A 19,012-nucleotide genomic window follows, 5' to 3' on the forward strand; every position below is an offset into this window, starting at 1 on the left:
AACACCGGCCTGGCTGAACAGAGAGCTTTGGCTGGAACTCAGGAAAAAGAGGACAGTTTATGACGTTTGGAAGAAGGGGCAGGCAACTCAAGAGAACTACAAGGATGTTGTGAGGTTATGCACAGAGAAAATTAGAAGGGCCAAAGCCCAACTAGAACTTAATCTGACTACTGCCATAAAAGACAATAAAAAATGTTTCTATAAATACATTAGCAACAAAAGGAGGGCTAATGAGAATCTACATCCTTTATTGGACATGGGGGGAAACACAGTGACAGAGGATGAGGAAAAGGCTGAGGTACTTCATGAATCTTCTTTGCCTCTTTGCCTTCTTTGCCTCAGTCTTTAATAGTAAGACCAGTTGTTCTCCGGGTACCCAGCCCCCTGAGCTGGAAGACGGGGATGTGGAGCAGAATGAAGCCCCCATAATCGAAGGGGAAATGGTTAGTGACCTGCTACACCACTTAGACACACACAAGTCTATGGGGACGATGGGATCCACCCAAGAGTACTGAGGGAGCTGGCAGAAGTGCTCACCAAGCCACTTTCCATCATTTATCAGCAGTCCTGGCTAACCAGGGAGGTCCCAGTTGAGTGGAGGTTAGCAAATGTGATGCCCATCTACAAGAACGGCTGGAAGGAGGATCCGGGGAACTACAGGCCTGTCAGCCTGACCTCGGTGCTGGGGAAGGTTATGGAGCAGGTCATCCTGAGTGCCATCACGTGGCGTGTAGAAGACAACCAGGTGATCAGGCCCAGTCAGCATGGGTTTATGAAAGACAGGTCCTGCTTGACTAACCTGATCTCCTTCTATGACAAAGTGGCCCGCTCAGTGGATGAGGGGAAGGCTGTGAATGTTTCTACCTAGACTTTATTAAAGCCTTTGACACCGTTTCCCACAGCATTCTCCTGGAGAAACTGGCTGCTCATGGCCTGGATGGGTGTACTCTTCGCTCAGTAAAAAACTGGCTGGATGGCCAGGCCTGAAGAGTTGTGGTGAATGGAGTTAAATCCAGTTGGTGGCCGGTCACAAGTGGTGTCCCCCAGGGCTCAGTACTGGGGCCAGTCCTGTTTAATGTCTTTATCAATGATCTGGACGAGGGGATCGAGTGCACCCTCAGTCAGTTTGCAGACGACACCAAGTTGGGCAGGAGCATTGATCTCCTTGAGGGTAGGAAGGCTCTGCAGAGGGATGTGGACAGGCTGGATTGATAGGTCGAGGCCAATTGTATGAGGTTCAACAAGGCCAAGGGCCAGGTCCTGCACTTGGGCCACAACAACCCCATGCAACGCTACAGGCTTGGGGAAGAGTGGCTGGAAAGCTGCCCCACGGAAAAGGACCTGGGGGTGTTGCTTGACAGCCAGCTGACTATGAGCCAGCAGTGTGCCCAGGAGGCCAAGAAGGCCAACAGCATCCTGGCTTGTATCAGAAATAGTGTGGCCAGCAGGAGTAGGGAAGTGATCGTCCCCCTGTACTCGGCACTGGTGAGGCCGCACCTCGAATACTGTGTTCAGTTTTGGGCCCCCCACTACAAGAGAGACATTGAGGTGCTGGAGCGTGTCCAGAGAAGGGCAACGAAGCTGGTGAAGGGTCTGGAGAACAAGTCTGATGAGGAGCAGCTGAGGGAACTGGGGTTGTTTAGCCTGGAGAAGCGGAGGCTGAGGGGAGACCTTATTGCTCTCTACAACTACCTGAAAGGAGGTTGTAGCGAGGTGGGTGTCAGTTTCTTCTCCCAAATAACAAGCCATAGGGCCAGAGGAAATGGCCTCAAGTTTGGGCCAGGGGAAGTTTAGATTGGATATTAGGAAAAATTCCTTCACTGAAAGGGTTGTCAAGAACTGGAGCAGGCTGCCCAGGGAAGTGGTTGAGTCGCCATCCCTGGAGGTATTTAAAAGATGTGTAGATGTGGTGCTTAGGGACATGGTTTTGTGGTGGACTTGGCAGTGCTAGGTTAATGGTTGGACTTAATGATCTTAAAGGTCTTTTCCAACCTAAACGATTCTACGATTCTATGATTGAATAAAAACAAAAATTAAAACTACACCTTCTTCTCCCTCCTCCCCCCCTGCCCTTTCCCCAGGCTCAACTTCACTCCTTTATCCCAACTCCTCTACCTCCCCCCACCCTGAGCGGCGCAGGAGGATGGGGAGTTGTGGTCAGTACACAACAGCTCCTCTCTGCTGCTCCTTCCTGCTCACACATTTCCTCTGCTGCAGCATCAGGTCCTCTCCACAGACTGCAGCCCTTCAGGATACACCTGCCCCAGCGAGGGCTCTCCCCGGGCTGCAGGGGAATCCCTGCTCTGGTGCCTGGAGCCCCTCCTCTCCCTCCTCCTTCTCTCACCATGCTGTTCATGCTGCTGTTTTCCACTTTTTTTCCCCTCGCCCCTCTCTGCTGCGTGGCGTTTCGCCCCTTCTTAAATATGCTTTCGCTGAGGGGCTCGGCTGTGCCCTGTGGCGGGGCCGCTGCAGAACCGGCTGGAGCCGGTTGTGTCTGGCACGGGTCGGCTCCTTCTCACAGAAACCACCCTGCAGCCGCGCCACTGCCGAAGCCTTCACACCTACACCCGACACACTTTGGCCCGCTTCACACAGGAACGTAATTGCATGTATTTCATTGAGATTTCTTTTTCCTGATTCAATTTTATTCAATACTTCTGCTATTCAGGCCTCTTCACATACTGATCTGCAACGCTGCCATCTTTGGTGCTCCCTGGTGCTTGACGGAGGATGACCTGGAGTCCACCTTCCAGGTGAACCACTTGGGACATTTCTACCTTGTCCAGCTTCTGGAAGACGTTTTACGCCAGTCATCTCCTGCTAGGGTTGTGATGGTGTCCTCCGAATCACACAGGTTGGTGAACGTTACTGTTGATGTAGCTGAAATCTGCAGTCCTTAGAGCATAAAACAGTTATGGCAGAACTGCAAAAGTTTTTGAAAATGAAAGGCCTTGCTCTAAAGCACTTGCATTTGAATAATCTTTTTAAAAATAGAAGCATTACTAATGCCTGTGGATGTTACTGGATTTGGCTCTGTTGCTGGATAAAGTGTGTTCTAGTTTTATAACAGTATGTAGGTATTTTTTGATCATTCTTTGTATGAATGCAGATTTTTGCCGCATTTCAGACCACTCATTGATTTTGCGAGGAGATGGAATAATAATTGATTAAATCTGAATGGCATGACCTATATTGATTTGTCATTCAACAACTTCAACATCTTACCAAGAAGAATGTGCAGTTATTTTAGCAGGAGAAACAATGCAATTAAAAACTGCTAGATGAAATCCAATTGTTTTATAATGAGAAATTAGGGAATTCAATGCAGACATTAGCTGTATAATTGTAAAATGGGAAGTAGTGTAGTTAATACATATTAGAAATCTGGCCATGCCTCTTTTGGTGAATTTTTTAATTAAAATGTTAGATGCTGGTCTTTTCTACTGCCAGGAGAAGTACAGTTGGCAACAAAAGACGTTGATGAGGTTTGCCTTATTTCAGATATGCTTGTGGTGTTTGTGTTAATAACTGAAAAGACTGATTTGATTTAAATAAAGTTCCTTGTGCGAAATGCATGCCCCAGTTCTGAATTTTAGTGGGCACAAGCCACTTACTGCTTTCTGACTTACTTCAGGGACTGCAGGATTAGACCTATAATGTCCAGCTTTAAACATTACTGTTGATTTCTATTTCACTTTTGGTCGTGTGTAACAGCTCTAGCAAACCAAAAAGGAGAATGTGTGAGTGCCTTCATCCCTCCCCCCCCCCCCCCGCCCCCGTCTTCATATTTCTGAAATGTTTTAGTGACCCAGAATGAAGCTTATTTTTTTAATCATGTTTCCATAAAATGTAACCCCAGGGACCTGGTAGAGAGAGACCAGCCAAGGGTCGGGCTGAAACCTTTATCACTTCCAAACACAGGGGCTTATGGTATAAATGACACACTGCAGATAGATTTACTTTTACCATTTTAAATTTATGATGGCTGAAATGAAAGGAAGCAATAGAAAATGCCAGTAATAATCCTCCCCGGTGTTAAAAGACATGAAATGTCTAGTAATTAGGTGGTAACAAAATCTGGACATCCTTATCTTTGCAAATCACACCAGGTTTGTGAAAGCAAGTAGCAGAGTCCTGTTAGGAGTGAGGGAGGCTACTGCGGGGCAGGCAAGATAGCTCTAGAAATAAATCTGCCAAGTCCAATCACTTGCCAGATGTGGAGGGCACAACGGGATACGTATAAATGAGCTGTTATTTAATGGGCGATTATGTTGAATTGTCAGCTGCTTGTTCCCCTTTGTAAGTTTGTATCTCTGATAGTATTTTAAATGACGTCTTTGTTTTTCACTGTATTAAGTGCTATGTGTAACTAGAGCTCACATCTCTGGACATCTTTATCTGTGTTTTTGAAAACATTTTTTAAAGTGCTCATTGCCAACTCAGTAAGATCAGCCAAGGTTTATAGAAGCCCATCAAAAAATAAGTAACAATCTATGTGTGAATAAAATAATAAATGCAACTAGTAAATTTCCCTTTTTCTAAGGGGTCCAATTCATGTATTATGGCATATCTTAACACTTGAACTGATCATTGTAAATAACTGTGCTTTTTTCCCCCAATCTGTTTAATGGCAAGAAGTTGATGTAAGGAGTTAGTTTAGACATTAGGTATTATTGGGTTGTAGTACTTTCTGACCTACTTGAGAACTCCAAGCTTTAAACTATGTTGTAAAACAGAAGTGTTGGTATCTAATTACTTCCATAAACCTTGGCTGGATCTTTTTGCTAGAGTCAAGACCCCCTGTTAGGGGAAAAATAAAGTCCCGTGTTTGCAGAAAATATTATACTAGACTGCTCCAAGGCAAAATATTTATTTGCCTCTCTGGTTCTTTGTTCATTTCTGGTTACTTCTCTGGATTCAGCACAAATGAATTCTGTTTAAATTAAGCTTTTGGGTACTTTAAGCACATCATATTAAAATCAGAATAATAAGTAGGTTGACTTTCCTTCTGTCTTTATTTCTGTGTTGTTAATTTGATCGTACAGCCCTTATCCTACAGAATTCAATGAGATTGCCGACATAAGTAAGATTGACTCACATAAGCACACTTGCAGGACTGGACTCAAAATACGCCATCGTGTTTCTGTTATATGGTATACAGAAAGTATTTTATTTATAGATTATTTTTGGTGTCATAAATGATTACTTGAGGGATGATTATAGGAAATTCCTCCCAGAATAGTCCTGTTAATTTCAGAAATGTATTTTATCTAACCGAAAATTATGAAAGAGAAATTTTGTTGTTGAAATTCAAGGGCTAATTCTGCAAGATACAGAACATCCTGGGTTCCTCTTGAGTTCAAATACTGTAGTTGCTTTTCTCTGAGTGTATTATAATTCTGCTCACAGAATGAATGTAGAAATTCCAGCTGATCTCTTCATTTCTGGGCATGAGATGCAAAATTAGTAAAGATATTTTAAAACATTTTTCTAGTGTGTACTATAATTATGTTTATCCCTGTTCTCCCCAGCTGATTCTGAAAACTCCAAGTACTAAAAAAAGCTTGCTAAATCCTTTTTATTTTTAGTAGCTCTTCTGAATGAAACATAGATCCGTAACTAAATGTAGTATTATTTTCTAATATTAAGATATACCAATAAATTGATAAATCAAATTGTAAGAATTGGGGGGAAAAATGCTATATGGGTTCATTTTCTTCATCTAAATGTCTTTAGAACATTCACTACTTTGTTATTAAAAAAAAAAGGAGAGAAACAAACAGCTGGTGTTTAATGACTCTGTCAGACCCAATTAAAAAACATCAACTAGTTACTTTGATTTGTGTTCAGCCATGCCATGGGTATACTTAAAAACATTATACTCTGCCAGAACTCATTTTGGCTTTGTTTACATTTATCTTTTAAACATATAAGACTATTGATGGCAAGTTACCAAGGTTATAACCCCTTTATATTCATCAATTTTTAATCTAAAAAAGAGTCTAAGAGGCAGTGAGACTCATCCATAGTTACTTGAACACTTAAATGAAAGTGTGCAGTATGTGAACACTGGATGAAATAACCAGGGGAAGGGAAGAAGGGGAAATGAAAGGATGCTGGTTTTCTCTGCTTCTAATGCAGAGTTATTTCATCCTACATTATTTCCTCCAAGTTGATTGTGCTTTCATGGATCTATCGCAAAATCTTTTTGTGTATTTAAAATAAAGTGATTCTTAAGTTACATACGATGCCTTTAAATCATTAAAGCCTTTTTTTGAGTTGTTTTTACTTATCATTTGCTTTTGCTAATTATTCAGTAATTTTACTGCCATATTATATGGGACTATTCCTTGGGTCTCAGGCAATTTCCAGTAGATGCTTTCAACTGCTAAATAAGCTGTTGTTTTATGTTGGTTCTGGCCAAGTTCTACTCTGTTGTCTACATTTTATGTTGTTCTTAATGAGAGTGAAATTAACTCTGGGATATCTAAGGCATATTTACTGTTTTTTAGATTTACAGAAATTAAAGACTCCTCTGGAAAACTTGATTTCAGCCTGCTTTCTCCATCTAAGAAGGAGTATTGGGCTATGTTGGCCTACAATCGTTCCAAGCTTTGCAATATACTGTTCTCCAACGAGCTGAACCGACGCCTTTCTCCCCATGGGGTGACGTCTAATTCAGTCCATCCTGGAAATATGATTTACTCCTCCATTCATCGTAACTGGTGGGTGTATACCCTGCTGTTTACCTTGGCTCGACCTTTCACCAAATCCATGGTAAGTGAATGACTTACAGTATTTTACACATCTTCATTTTTCAAATCAGGGCAGTAAAGGTATAAAAATCCAGATGTATGTATCTGCTTTGACCTATTGCCTTTTATAACTGCAACCCTGATTTTAATGACAAACATCGTGCCAAGATAGCGCTCTAGAAGAGGATTCTTCAACCGTTTTAGATTAACTTTGTCAGTCTTCAGTAAAGGTACCTTGTTAGATGGAGTGCACAACTCCTTGTTTGAATATATGATTTTCACTGTGATTAAGGTAGTTGTGCATCTTAGGTGTGGGATAGTTTAGAGTTATTTCTGTGCTCAGTATATGTAAAACGTAAAAAAATTGCTTTGGTTTTTAAGTGGAATATGCTTGACTGCATTTTTTATGTAAACAGATGCCCTAGTTAGAAAAGATACTACAGAGATTATTAATGGTGGAGGGAAAGTGCTTTCAGTGGTAAAAGCTCCTTCATTCAGATTTAAAAAAAAACCAACCCAACAATTTTCTTGATTCTTACAAAGCACTGAAGGCAATGGGTGTTTTCCCTTTGTCTCCATTGGACTTTGGACTGGCACCATGACATAATGAAAGGCTACACAGTTCTTTCATAAGCCAACATTGTGAGGCTTCATTAGATAAGAATTTGCAGCACCTCCAGTGCTTGGAGGGGTTACTCTTACCCCTTGAACCTCTGACCCAGGTTATTTATAAGGAGTCCAAAGTCTTTTTTTTAGGCAGGGTATGACTTTTACTTCATTGAGAACTGGCTTCCTTTAACCTTATTGACTGTTTCTCATCCCTTATGCACCAACAAAGACAGGTATTCCCAAAAGGGGAGCAGGGAGAGGGAGTCTCCTTTGAATGTTTGCAGTTACAAATCAGGGAAATGAAAAGATTCATACCCCTGCAGAACTCATCTAGCCATGGCAATTTGTTCAAGCCCAAACCAGGCCCCTTTTACAGAAGGCTTCACAACTGACAAGAGTGGTTGTGGTGTAACATAATTTACTGTCTCCCTGAGCTGGCGATACAGACCAATTTAATTGGTTTTACTTGAAAAAGAGCAGAGAAGGAACTGTTGAGGCAGAGGGATCCATCCTTAAGTAGCTTAATCTAGCGCAAAACCTATAGTAACTGAGCCAATTGGAGGTTGAACATGTATGTATAGCTGCAAAAAAAGATTTGTTTGTACATTTCATTATCACTGAGATAATGAAATTCATCTTAATTTATACCGGGTTAATGTAAGTGGAAAACACATCTTATAGTGTTTAAAGCTCTGCTTACATGTCCAAAAATGAACAGCTTCTTGAACAATGCTGGATCTTCAGTAGGACCCATGGAGCAAAAATACAAACACTCTAGTGTGGTGCACTGACAACCTGTCAGTCAGGAGAGTCTTCACACCTCTAACCTCTGCTTGCAGTTTGCAGCCTGTACATATGCAAAACCTATTTATGTCCGTGAGATTGGTAAGTGAGCATTCTGGCACCTTGGGACAAGTAATAATATCTTTCAACAGCATGTTTTTTGACCAGGACCTTTAAAACCATGTCTCTGCTGGGTTAGGGATAGTTTATAAAACAAATTCTTGAAGTTCTCCTGAGAATGGGTAAGTGAATGTTATCGACGTCCTGTGAAAAGCATCTAGTCTGTGGAACTTTTATGAATTGTTAGCTTTATTTGCTCTGACATATTTTCACAAAGGAACCTTTTGGTTTTGTTGCTCAGACAATCTCATCCTCTAAGGAACAAAATAAAACACTGAAATTCATTTTGAATTCTTTAAAACCATTGATAGATTTTTTTTTTTATAGTATCTATTTATTTATGGGTGGTATGTAAAAGAGAATATAAAATATAGTACAAAAACACCAGCAGTGAATAATAGTGCACTCTAGTCCAAGCCCTATCACTTCAGTAAGTCTGTGTTTGTATGTATTTCACTGAGGTTATTTGAATGCTATGATGGAGAGTTTAGGTTGAGGGTAAGCATCAGTTTTATAACTCATATTCTGATATTATTATGTTCCCCTGAACCTTACCAATGTTTCGATTGTGAGTAAAACTAGAAAAGTGCCCCTTCCTGGGTATGCAAACAAGCTAAGCTGAAATTCTCAACATCATCAGTGTAAGAGTTTTTCTATGTTAAGATTTGTAGGGAGCAAATGATCTGCTGCCTCTCCTTTTTTTAGGAGTTCTGCTGTCACCAACCTGGAATAGACTTTATTGAGGATCTTTTTGTGGGCTTCCTCTCAGGATTTCTGTGGCAGCTCACCCCAGAGTTTAGATGAGTGTTTTGGTCAGAATACTGGGTGTGTATCTTAGAGCTTAAAGCTGCAGTCCCAAGGTTGTGAACTGTACGTTCCTGTGTTTTGCAAGGATGTCTGCATTGCACAATGCAGCATGATGCAGCAGCATTTAAAGTAGTTGCAACTGAGCTGGGTCCATAACTGGAATCGAGAGATCCGTGTCAAGGTTGTGTGGAGAGAGGTAAGGTTTATCAGTTCAGGCAAGGTGCCATGCAGATATGCCTGTACCAGTTTTGATCTCCAAGGCAGTAGCTTTAACTGCTGCAGCATTGTGGTATGTGGAGAGCCTAATCCTTCTGGAGCCAGTTTAAAGCTCTTTACTACATTTTGAACTGTAGAGGCTCCTGGAGTCTGTATAGATACATGCACATATATGCATACACACACACAGACTGCAGCTGCACATACCTGATTTTAACTGTGGCTTTTTCGTATTATTATAGTAAAAGCTGTTAATAAAAAATTATTACATCTTTAATTTGTATTTCACAAAGATAGACTTACTAGATGTTCTGAGAGTGGTGGATAGCTCAGAATAACACTAATGGTTTCAGCTCTTTTGGAAACTTTGAAGCTGGATGCAGGAGAAAATTAGAAAATACATTTGTTTCCCTACTCGTTTTTTCCAGAACAATATAATTCTTACGTTCTGTCCTGGCTGCAAGTTGCTACTGAGAAATTAGTCTTCACGCCTTTGACTTAGTTGTCATCATTTTCTGTGGTACTTATAATCTATTTAAAGGTTACTTACTAGAAATCGTAACAGGTTAGTAATTATTTTGGTTTGTTTCCAACAATGAAGAAATATACATTGTGTATCTGAAACATTTTTTTTTAATGTAGTTGTTCAGTTCTTGAATGTTGAATAGCTCCACTTTGGTTGATGAGGATGTAGTATTTTCTTCAGAAATGCATGTTACTGCATGCTGTGAATTGTCATTTTGGGGAAGGTCATGCAGCCTCTGGCACGTGGCACTTGGGATATTCAGCATGACAGAATTTAGCTTAGGAAACACTGCTGGTAGCTGTTCAGTTTTAGCTGATTCCCTGAAGCACTGAGAATCAGTATTCTAATATCACACTCTTATTTACCTGTTTGCTGTTACTTGCTGTGACTACGGTGACTTAATTTCAGTAATTAGGACACTTTATGAAGTCAGGCTATTTTAAGTTTCTGCTTAAAGAAACTTAAACTTAAACTAAAGAACTTGCAGATCACTTAGAATCTGGTTTTCCTAAAAGAACGAACATACTTAGATAGGGTTTGTCTGTCTTTCAAGTGTGAGGCTTTTAGAGGCACAATTTTAGTTGTTCTGTAAATGGTATACCTTACTGCAAGAAGAAATGCAACTTCACATTTTCCAAACCTGTTTTATGAGTGACTACAGCATAAAAATTATGGTATGTTTGTACTGGCTATAGTGAACTCTTCTGTTGAATCACAGAGAGTTGTCTGGTCAGCTTTTGAAATGTAATACAATATTTAAATCACTGATGGTTATAGGTATACAGGAGGTACTTCTGTTAAGTAGAGCACTGGAAACTGAAAGACTATTCCTTTTTCCCACCCACTTCTTTTCAAGTTCTAAAATCTACAAGGATATGCTAGACAGAAATGGAGAACAAGTATTTTTTGTAGAAAGTAATAGTTGCAAATAAATTACCATTTTATTATTGTAGTAACTGTAGCTCTACTAATGTTCAAAGGGCCTTTCTTTTACTTACCACTATATAGTTACTCAGTAAATTGGAGAAGCTTATAATATAATTAAATGTAAATTGAAACAAGTGGCCACTGTAAACAACAGATTGGAAGAGAAGCTCTGAAAGTAATTGTGTAGGCCACGCATATGCTTAGCTGGTTTGATCTAAGGCTTTAGGGTTGTTTCCTTGGGCTTTTTTTTCTACTCCTCCCTCTCCCCTGTGCTCTTTCTCTCTCTTTTCCTCCTTCTCTCCCCCCCCCCCCCCCCCCCCCCTCTTCTTGAAAGTTGGCACAAGAACAGTTTGACTCAATTGTTTCTTTTGTTTTAAATTAATGCTAGTCATTCAGAACCCATCTGACTTGTTACTATTTACATACAAGATTAAAATTAAATACATTTATTGTAAGTTTCGAGCTTAAACTGAGTATGTTATCTAGTGTCACCCCCAGGTGATTTTGTGAGTGTACAATGGCATATAAAATTAGAAGCAGAGTGCCATTATCACACGCTTGTGATAGCCTTACATAGAACCAAATATTTTTGTTGGCAGGTAACAGAGCAGAAAGAATATCATGTGTTAGAGTAGCAAGAGCTTAACAGATGGTTCAGTGAACTGAATTTTCAAATCCTTTTACATTAAGAAATGGCTAGGGTTTGTAGAAGTTCTGAGACTATTGGGTTACATTTCCTGTTGCAGTGCAAAGCCAGCCATTGTGCTAGAGTTTTAGCAGATGTGTTAACCCCTTTTAATGGTTGGGAATAAAACATTGGTTCTGTTGCTGAGATATGAATTAAAACTAGACGAGCTCAACCTGTCAACTTTAAACAGCCAATTAGCTGCAGTAAGACTATTCTGCCCCTAATTTTTCACTGTATGAGAGACTGATACTTGAACTGCTCTTTGATTTCTCCCTTCTCCCCCAAAGATAGTAGCTTTTCAGAATGGGATTTTGTATTTAAAGTATTTGCTATTGAGAATTATAAGGAATATTTTTAAGGGCCCCAAACTCTTCTGCATGTCTTAGTTTTACATAAAACAACGAATTCTTGTCATTCTGATATTATCCCAGGAGTGTTTTAGGCAGTTGGCATGTATTGCAATGCTCATATGGGCAGGACTACCTGTGCCTACAACTGCTTCACTGGTTTTACTTTTGCCATATGTTGGAAGTGTCTAAATTTAAATTTCATGTGATGATTTGCGCCCACACCTAACATCAACTCAGAAATTCTATTCTGGCAAGAAATGAATCTGCATCTATAGGAGTGACTTGCTTCTACCTAATGATCACATCTGTTTGCTTTTGATAGAAGTCCAAAAGAGGCCCTGCAGTCTCATCATCTCTTCTCTTTCTCCCCTGTTCTTTGCTAAAGAAGCTGGAATAGCCCTTAGAGCTGAGGATAGTATTCGCTCCTTAAGTAAACATTTTTTGCTGTCCAAAGATCTGTGTGGGCTGTGTTGAGTTGATGTTGGCTTCCATTACTGAATTCACAGTTCAGACCAAATTCTGCCCTCAGCTGTGCATGTTCAAGTCCAAGAGCAGTCATGGGCAGGGTGGGTATGTGCGTGTTTCAGAGTAGAATTTGGCCTGTATTTCCTCCCTAAGACATTCCTGAAAATGCACTGGGGTTTCTTGAAAAGCAACAGGCAGTTCTTTTTGAAAAGAGCCTCACAGTTTAGATTTGATCAAAATGGCAGTTTCTTTTCTCAAATTGAGTTTTGGGCAGGAAGTGAAAGAGGGAGAGTGAAAGGGGACTAACTATCTACTGGACATTAGCAGTTGTTGTAGAGAGTTTATAAATTACATATGCAATTCTCCTGTTTTATGGATTAATGCCTAAAGTGTACATGTTAAAGCAATGCTAAGCAACAGCTCTCTTCTTTAACACACAGGTTTGTGGACTGTACCTCTAGAAACATGGAAGGACAGTTATTTTATTGAACCCTGATAGCATACGCTTCCTTGCAGAATTCCTTGCAGAATACTGTTATTTAAAATTGACTGAATTGCGTAAAAGGAAAGAAGGCATATGTGGAAGAATATTTTGACTGGTTTTATAGCATGGTAAAGAAGTGCCTCCAAAGTAGTTGTTAATCGTTTTGGAAGGATGGTGCAAAAATTCTTCTATGCGCTTAGAATTTCTGTGTCCTATCCAGTAATAAAATGTAATATAAGCTAGTTTATTATCAAACTTACATTTAACTGATACATACTTTAACTTCCTGCTAAAATAAATGTAGCATGAAATATGAGGGCAAATTAAATCCGTCCCCCATAACCTACACCACAGGAATGGAAAGTCTTTACGAAAACCTATCCATGTGCCAAACAGAGCAGCTCAGGGTCTCAGCGTGCAGAGCAGTGCTGGGGGAGAGCAATGGCCATGGAATTTGCTGTGTCCAACACACCCCCATAACTGTTTGTGGAGCAGCTCTGTTATGTCCTATAGTTTTGTGGAGGAAGTAAGGAATTTCTTCCTCTCCCCCTAGATCCTTGCAGAATTTCAGAATGCCCTGCCAAGTATGTGGGCTGCAAGGCAGGAAAACATTTCATCCATAATGGTTTATATTACACGTAATTAAATTAGAATTTGAAATTAAAAAGCATATTTCCCTATTTTTCAGCCTGAAAAAGCTTTCTTGGATTAGAAAGCTATATATACACCTTGTGGAATGTCTGCATACAGGTCTGAATTGCCCACAAATGCTAATCTTCTGTGCAACCTCACATCCAGCCCTGTCTGCTACCTTATTGTCTCCTGCCTGAAATGTGAAAGAGATTGGCCTTATAGGTAGTTAACAGCACAGAACAGAATATCTTCTTCTGAAACTTGCAGAAAGTCAGTCTGGCATTCAGTTATTTTCATTTCTTGGTTCAGATTGTTACACTGTCTAGAAACAGACCTTCTTATTGAATAATGGGGGGGGGGTATCAGATTTGTGGGTAAAACCTGCATTACAAATAAAATAATGAGTGATTAACAAAAGGTTTTAAAAGTAAATATTTTTTATTTTTGCACTCTGGTATGATGCATCCATGATTTCTTTCTTGTCTGGAAGTTCCAGACTTTCCTTCACGGCACTTTTTTTCCCGTGTTCTTTTGCAGTCCTCCAAAGATTTCAAGTTCCTGGTTTTTCCTTATTCCTTCTCTTTTGCTCACCATCACTCGTGGACCTAAACTGCAGCTGAAGTGTCATGGTGTCTCTGAGGTGTTATGCAGCATTGATCTGCTCAGAATGTATTTGAGAAACTGTAAGGAAGGAAATTTCTGTTGTATTACGAGTGTTGAGGTGCTTGGGTGACAGGCAAGATGTTGCAGTCTGACAGAAACAGCTGAACAGGATATTTAGCCTTTTTTTGTCCCTTTACCTTTGTTTTTTTATGTCATTACTACACTCGCTATTAGGAATTTGCCTGATCCTTGTGGTAGTGTTCTTGAGATCTTTCTCATACTGAAACATCATCATTTGTTTTACTTGCTGCAAACATTGATTATCTACTGCAATAAATGAAAACAAGTAAGGTATCGATTTTCTATGGGCAAAGATGACTAAAATTTAGAACTGTGAGTTTGAAGAGACTGTAAAAAAAGATTTTTTTATGTGCTTAGGTAGTGAAATTCAGTACTGTCAAAATGCTTGAAATTCTGACGTTCTGAGGGTTTTTTGATTTTTGCGTTTGCATTTATTTTACGTATTGCTGTACAGGTATTCTTTGTTTCAATGTCAAGTATTACAAAGAGCGTGGAAGTAGGATGAAAATTTAAAGTTTGGGGGAAAAAAAGCGTTCTCCTTATGGGAGTCTGTATTTTCACAGTGCTCTCTGAAAAATTATTTTCATGTTTTTATTCTGTTTTGTCAGGGGAAAAAATAGCTAATAGCAGCACTAGATAATATTCTGGATTTATATGTATAACCTCTTGGCCTCCCTTCTTCTCCTGACTGATTAGAAATATGTTTTTCTCTCTCAAATGTGGGTGTATGCTACTTTGCCACATAGATATAATATTAAAACTCTGGTTGTGGACAGGTTTGTGACGCTTCTGGTTTTGTGGCCACACACACAAAAAGATTTCTTGTGTAGTTTACATAAATCTAATATTTTTTTAGAAGCGTTGCTAAGAAAACAACAAAGCATTTATCATATAGCTTTGTTAAAAATAATAGATTGGGAAAGAGAATGTAAGGGAAAATACCCAGTGAGGAACTTTTCTGAATGTATTACATACTTGAGTTGTATAAACCAAAAAATAAATGTGCATGTTCATATTCTTCTTCTATCTTTAGCTATCAATAGTAACTTTTGCTGGGAATAATCTAGGTTAAAATGTAGTGATTTCCTGTATAAACAGGCAAGTGAACTTAAATGTCTTGAAGATCTTTTGAAAAACTGAAACAGATCGCTTCTGCTTTTTTTCATGCATTTATTTGGTGCTAAAGCAAACATGTGGTTGTCAACTTAGGAAAATGGCAGCTATGGTCTAAAACAGTTTTATGATATGTGCCGGCCTAGGGCCTCTTAATGTATCTCCGAACTAAGGCATGAATTCTTACCTTTGCTACTGGTCTTCCTTCGCCCACTCTTAAACAGTCTTCAGATTATGCTGGTATATTGTTATATTAATAATTTTAAGAAGGTCCGGTAAACAAAAGGGATTTTTGTAGAAATAATTCTGTACTTTTTGCCTAATAAGGGTTTAATCTTTGATGACTTTGTAGCCTAGCTAGCAGTGAAAATTGCTGGCTGAAATTACTGTGCATTGCTGAAGACCAAATGCAAGCGTGCCCCAAAGTCCTCCATTGCCTTTTGCGTTGTTGCAGAGCCCTCCGGGTGCCCCTCGCTGCACCCCAGAGCCCTCCGGTTACAGTTACTGCAGCCCAGGCGACTCAACCCTGCCTGTGACCCCACAGTTTCTCATTTGTGTGCCTGAGCAAGGTCACTTAGACAGTTTGTTGTAAATAACACAGTAGGATCCAGACCTCCTTAGTTACCAACTAGCACATAAATCACAGGATTATTCATTTTCTTTAATAACAAGAGAGTAATAGACATAACTTTTTTATGAATGAGATAACTATAATCAAAAGCAGAGTCAATGCACTGTAGTTCATTTATAATGATCCAATGATCTGTTGCTAGCATTCTAGAAAGATTGTCTCAAATATTCATAGTGATAAAACTTGAGTTTTTAGCTAGCAATGAGTTTCTAATCACTTTTTATAAAAAAGTAGTCCCTAAAAACTCTTTTTAATTAATGATTTTTAACTTTTTTGGACAGACATAGATAGTATGCTGTACAGCTAGCAAGTAAATTAAGCACAGCCAAACAGAAATTATACAAGGCACTTCAATTGAACCAGATATTTTCAGCTGTTGAAATTATGGTGCTATGAGTGATATGAAATGCAAAAAACAAATCCCATGTGAGTTAAGATGTAAGATGGCAAATCTGGATTCCACGTCAGACTGTTGCCATCTGCCAAATTTTAGAAGCTGTGAGAAGGCTGGAGAAGTGGAGGCTGGGGGGAGACCTTATCACTCTCTACAACTACCTGAAAGGAGGTTGTAGTGAGGTGGGTGTCAGTCTCTTCTCCCAAGTAACTAGCAATAGGATGAGAGGAAGTGGCCTCAAGTTGTGTCAGGAGAGGTTTAGATTGGATATTAGGAAAAATTTCTTCACTGAAAGGGTTGTCAAGCGTTGGAACAGGCTGCCCAGAGAGGTGGTGGAGTCACCATCCCTGGAGGAGTTCAAAAGTGTAGACGTGGCACTTCAGGCCATGGTTTGGTAGGCATGGAGGTGTTGGGTTGACGGTTGGACTAGATGATCTTAGAGGTCTTTTCCAACCTTAATGATTCTATGATTCTAAGGCCTTAATGATGGAGGGGTGGGGGGGTTATGAACGAATGGCTGTAAGAATTAATTGTGCTTCATTAGTGTGCTTTTCACTTTCTCAATTTTATTCTCTTAAATCAAGTTTCTTACTGAGTTTAGAGTCCAAGAATTGAATCATTTTTGGCTATGATTTTTTTTTAATGTAAATCTGCTGTTTATTCCTTAAATGAGGAAGAGTCAAATTCAAACTCCTCCTGTATCACTAAACTTTGAACTGAGGTCTTCTTGTCCATGTCACTTGACATGGAAATTAGGCAAAAGTGCATCTTCTATTTCCTCGTAGTTCTTTCTTCCTTGTCTTTTATATGCACGTACGTACCTGCTGATACTAAGCATTCTGGATAGCTCTTTAGGAAATAGAGCTGCTGATCCACACATCTAAAGTTCAGCAAAAGCAAGGTTTTTGGACAAAGTTTAGTTTTCGTTTCTTTGACCTCTAGAAGTTAAAATCCTATGCCCAAATTTAAAACAATAAATGGTAAACGTAATGAAATTACATAATTGAACATTGTTAGCCCATGTCATTTTGTGAGCATAACTCATAGAGCAATATAAATTTTGTGGATTCTAGAACATGGTTTATCTTTCCTTACATTTTTTTGACGTTGCTGTTTATGAATGGACAGATGTTCAGGAAACCCCAAGCTTTTATTGGCTGTATTTAGAATAGATGAAATACCAAATTGTTTAAAAAAGAATGCAGTGTAGATCCTATTTTATGGAACTATCATTTAAATACTATTTCTTAATTGGGGGATGCAGTGCTTAGTTACATTAACATTTCCCTAGAACTCCTTGGATATGTGAGATGCTTTATCATAACATGGTCTTTTCATTTCTCTCTATATCATCTTTGAAGAAGTGCCATACCACTTTAAACAGTTCACCAATCAGTTTCATATGATGGATTCTCTTTAATCATTTACATTCAGAGAAAGTAAAATATTCCTTAGGAAGCCAAAGTAATCTAACAGAATGTCTAGTGTTTGTGCAGCTGGATATCTTATTTATTTGAAGTTCTCAGGGAAATCTCTTCTGACTTTACAAAAAAGATGGAAGAGTAAACAGTAAGAGTGTCCAAGTAATCTGAGCTAGAAAGTCCCTTCTTTTAGAGCAAAGTCATTAAAAAAGTATATTTGCAAGGTCCAAAAATAATACAGTATATCAAATGCAGAGTACTACATAATGTTTTTTCAGTATTCTCACTATTTTTACATATATGTGTGTGTATGTACCTATCTATCTATCATATATAAATGAAAAATATACTTGGGTTTTTAATATATTTAATATTCCTGCACAGGTGAACACAATAAGAGTCTGTTTTCCTGAAAAATTGATTCATCTGTTTGTTTTTTGTGTGTGACATGTCATTCATCATCATGTTGGCATTCCCTGGACATGATAACTGCATAACCGAATTAAAATTCCTAAAAACTTCCGTCCCGGAAAGCTATTGAAAATGTTTTGGGAGGTATCCCACTGTGATACTAATAGTGTTTCTAGTTCTTGTCAGTTCTTTATTCCAGATTTTACTGTATATATAGGTATCTTTTTTTCTCCTGAGGAAAATGTGAGGGAACTTACTGGGTTGGGTTTGTTGGTTTGGGTTTTCTTTTTTGGTGTTATGGATATGAGTGTGGTAATTTTCTTTTTTCTAAAGGCAAGACTCAAACTGCAGGATGTTCCTTGGCCAGCTTGGAGCATTGGCTAGATTCCCATGTGGAGGGAAATAGGCCTGTGGTTGATGAGACTGTCTTAGGGAGTGTGTTTAGTTTTTCCACTGGATATTCACTAGTATTTTGTAGTTCAGTAGCTTCCATTGTATATCATTCTCTGAGGGTTATTGAAAAAGCTAGAGTTAGATACTGTTCAAATCCTGAACTTCCTTCTACTGTAGGCCTAATTTTTCTACTGTTCCTGTGCGGTCTTTCTAGGTAAGAATGTATGTGTTTCTACAGAAAGGGAAGAAAGAGAGAATATATGTTCCAGAAAAATTAATGAAACCAAAAGGTTGTCCTTAATTTTATGTATTTTTTACTGCCAGTATCAGTGTGAGATGATGTGCCCTTCTGCCTCTCCTCTTCCTTTTCTTAACCTACTGTCTTAGTCCTTAGGTCTGTGGTTTCTCATCTTTCTCAAAAAAGGAAGAAAGCACAAATGTGTGATTGTATGTTAAATACCTCGACAGTAATGTCTTGAAGAGTTGTTTTAAATGTTTATATGATTCAGGAATTATATTTGAAAATAGAAGAGGAAAATTTGACAAAAAAGAACTTGCTTGAATCTGTTTGCCAGTTGAAATATTAAAATGGTTCCATGTTT

General features: G+C 39.0%; 1 protein-coding gene across 9 annotated transcripts in view; it reads left to right on the top strand.

Moving 5' to 3' along the window:
* Positions 1 to 19,012, top strand: part of WWOX (WW domain containing oxidoreductase) — a 541,645-nt gene that overhangs the window by 132,173 nt on the left and 390,460 nt on the right. For all 9 annotated transcript variants that reach the window (XM_075510859.1, XM_075510858.1, XM_075510862.1 and 6 more), the window contains exons 7-8: positions 2,669 to 2,854; positions 6,513 to 6,777. In XM_075510859.1, the coding sequence (XP_075366974.1) occupies positions 2,669 to 2,854; positions 6,513 to 6,777 (451 nt within the window). The remainder of the gene's footprint in view (positions 1 to 2,668; positions 2,855 to 6,512; positions 6,778 to 19,012) is intronic.

Source organism: Mycteria americana, chromosome 8 (assembly GCF_035582795.1).
Source record: "Mycteria americana isolate JAX WOST 10 ecotype Jacksonville Zoo and Gardens chromosome 8, USCA_MyAme_1.0, whole genome shotgun sequence".
Classification (NCBI taxonomy): Eukaryota; Metazoa; Chordata; class Aves; order Ciconiiformes; family Ciconiidae; genus Mycteria; species Mycteria americana.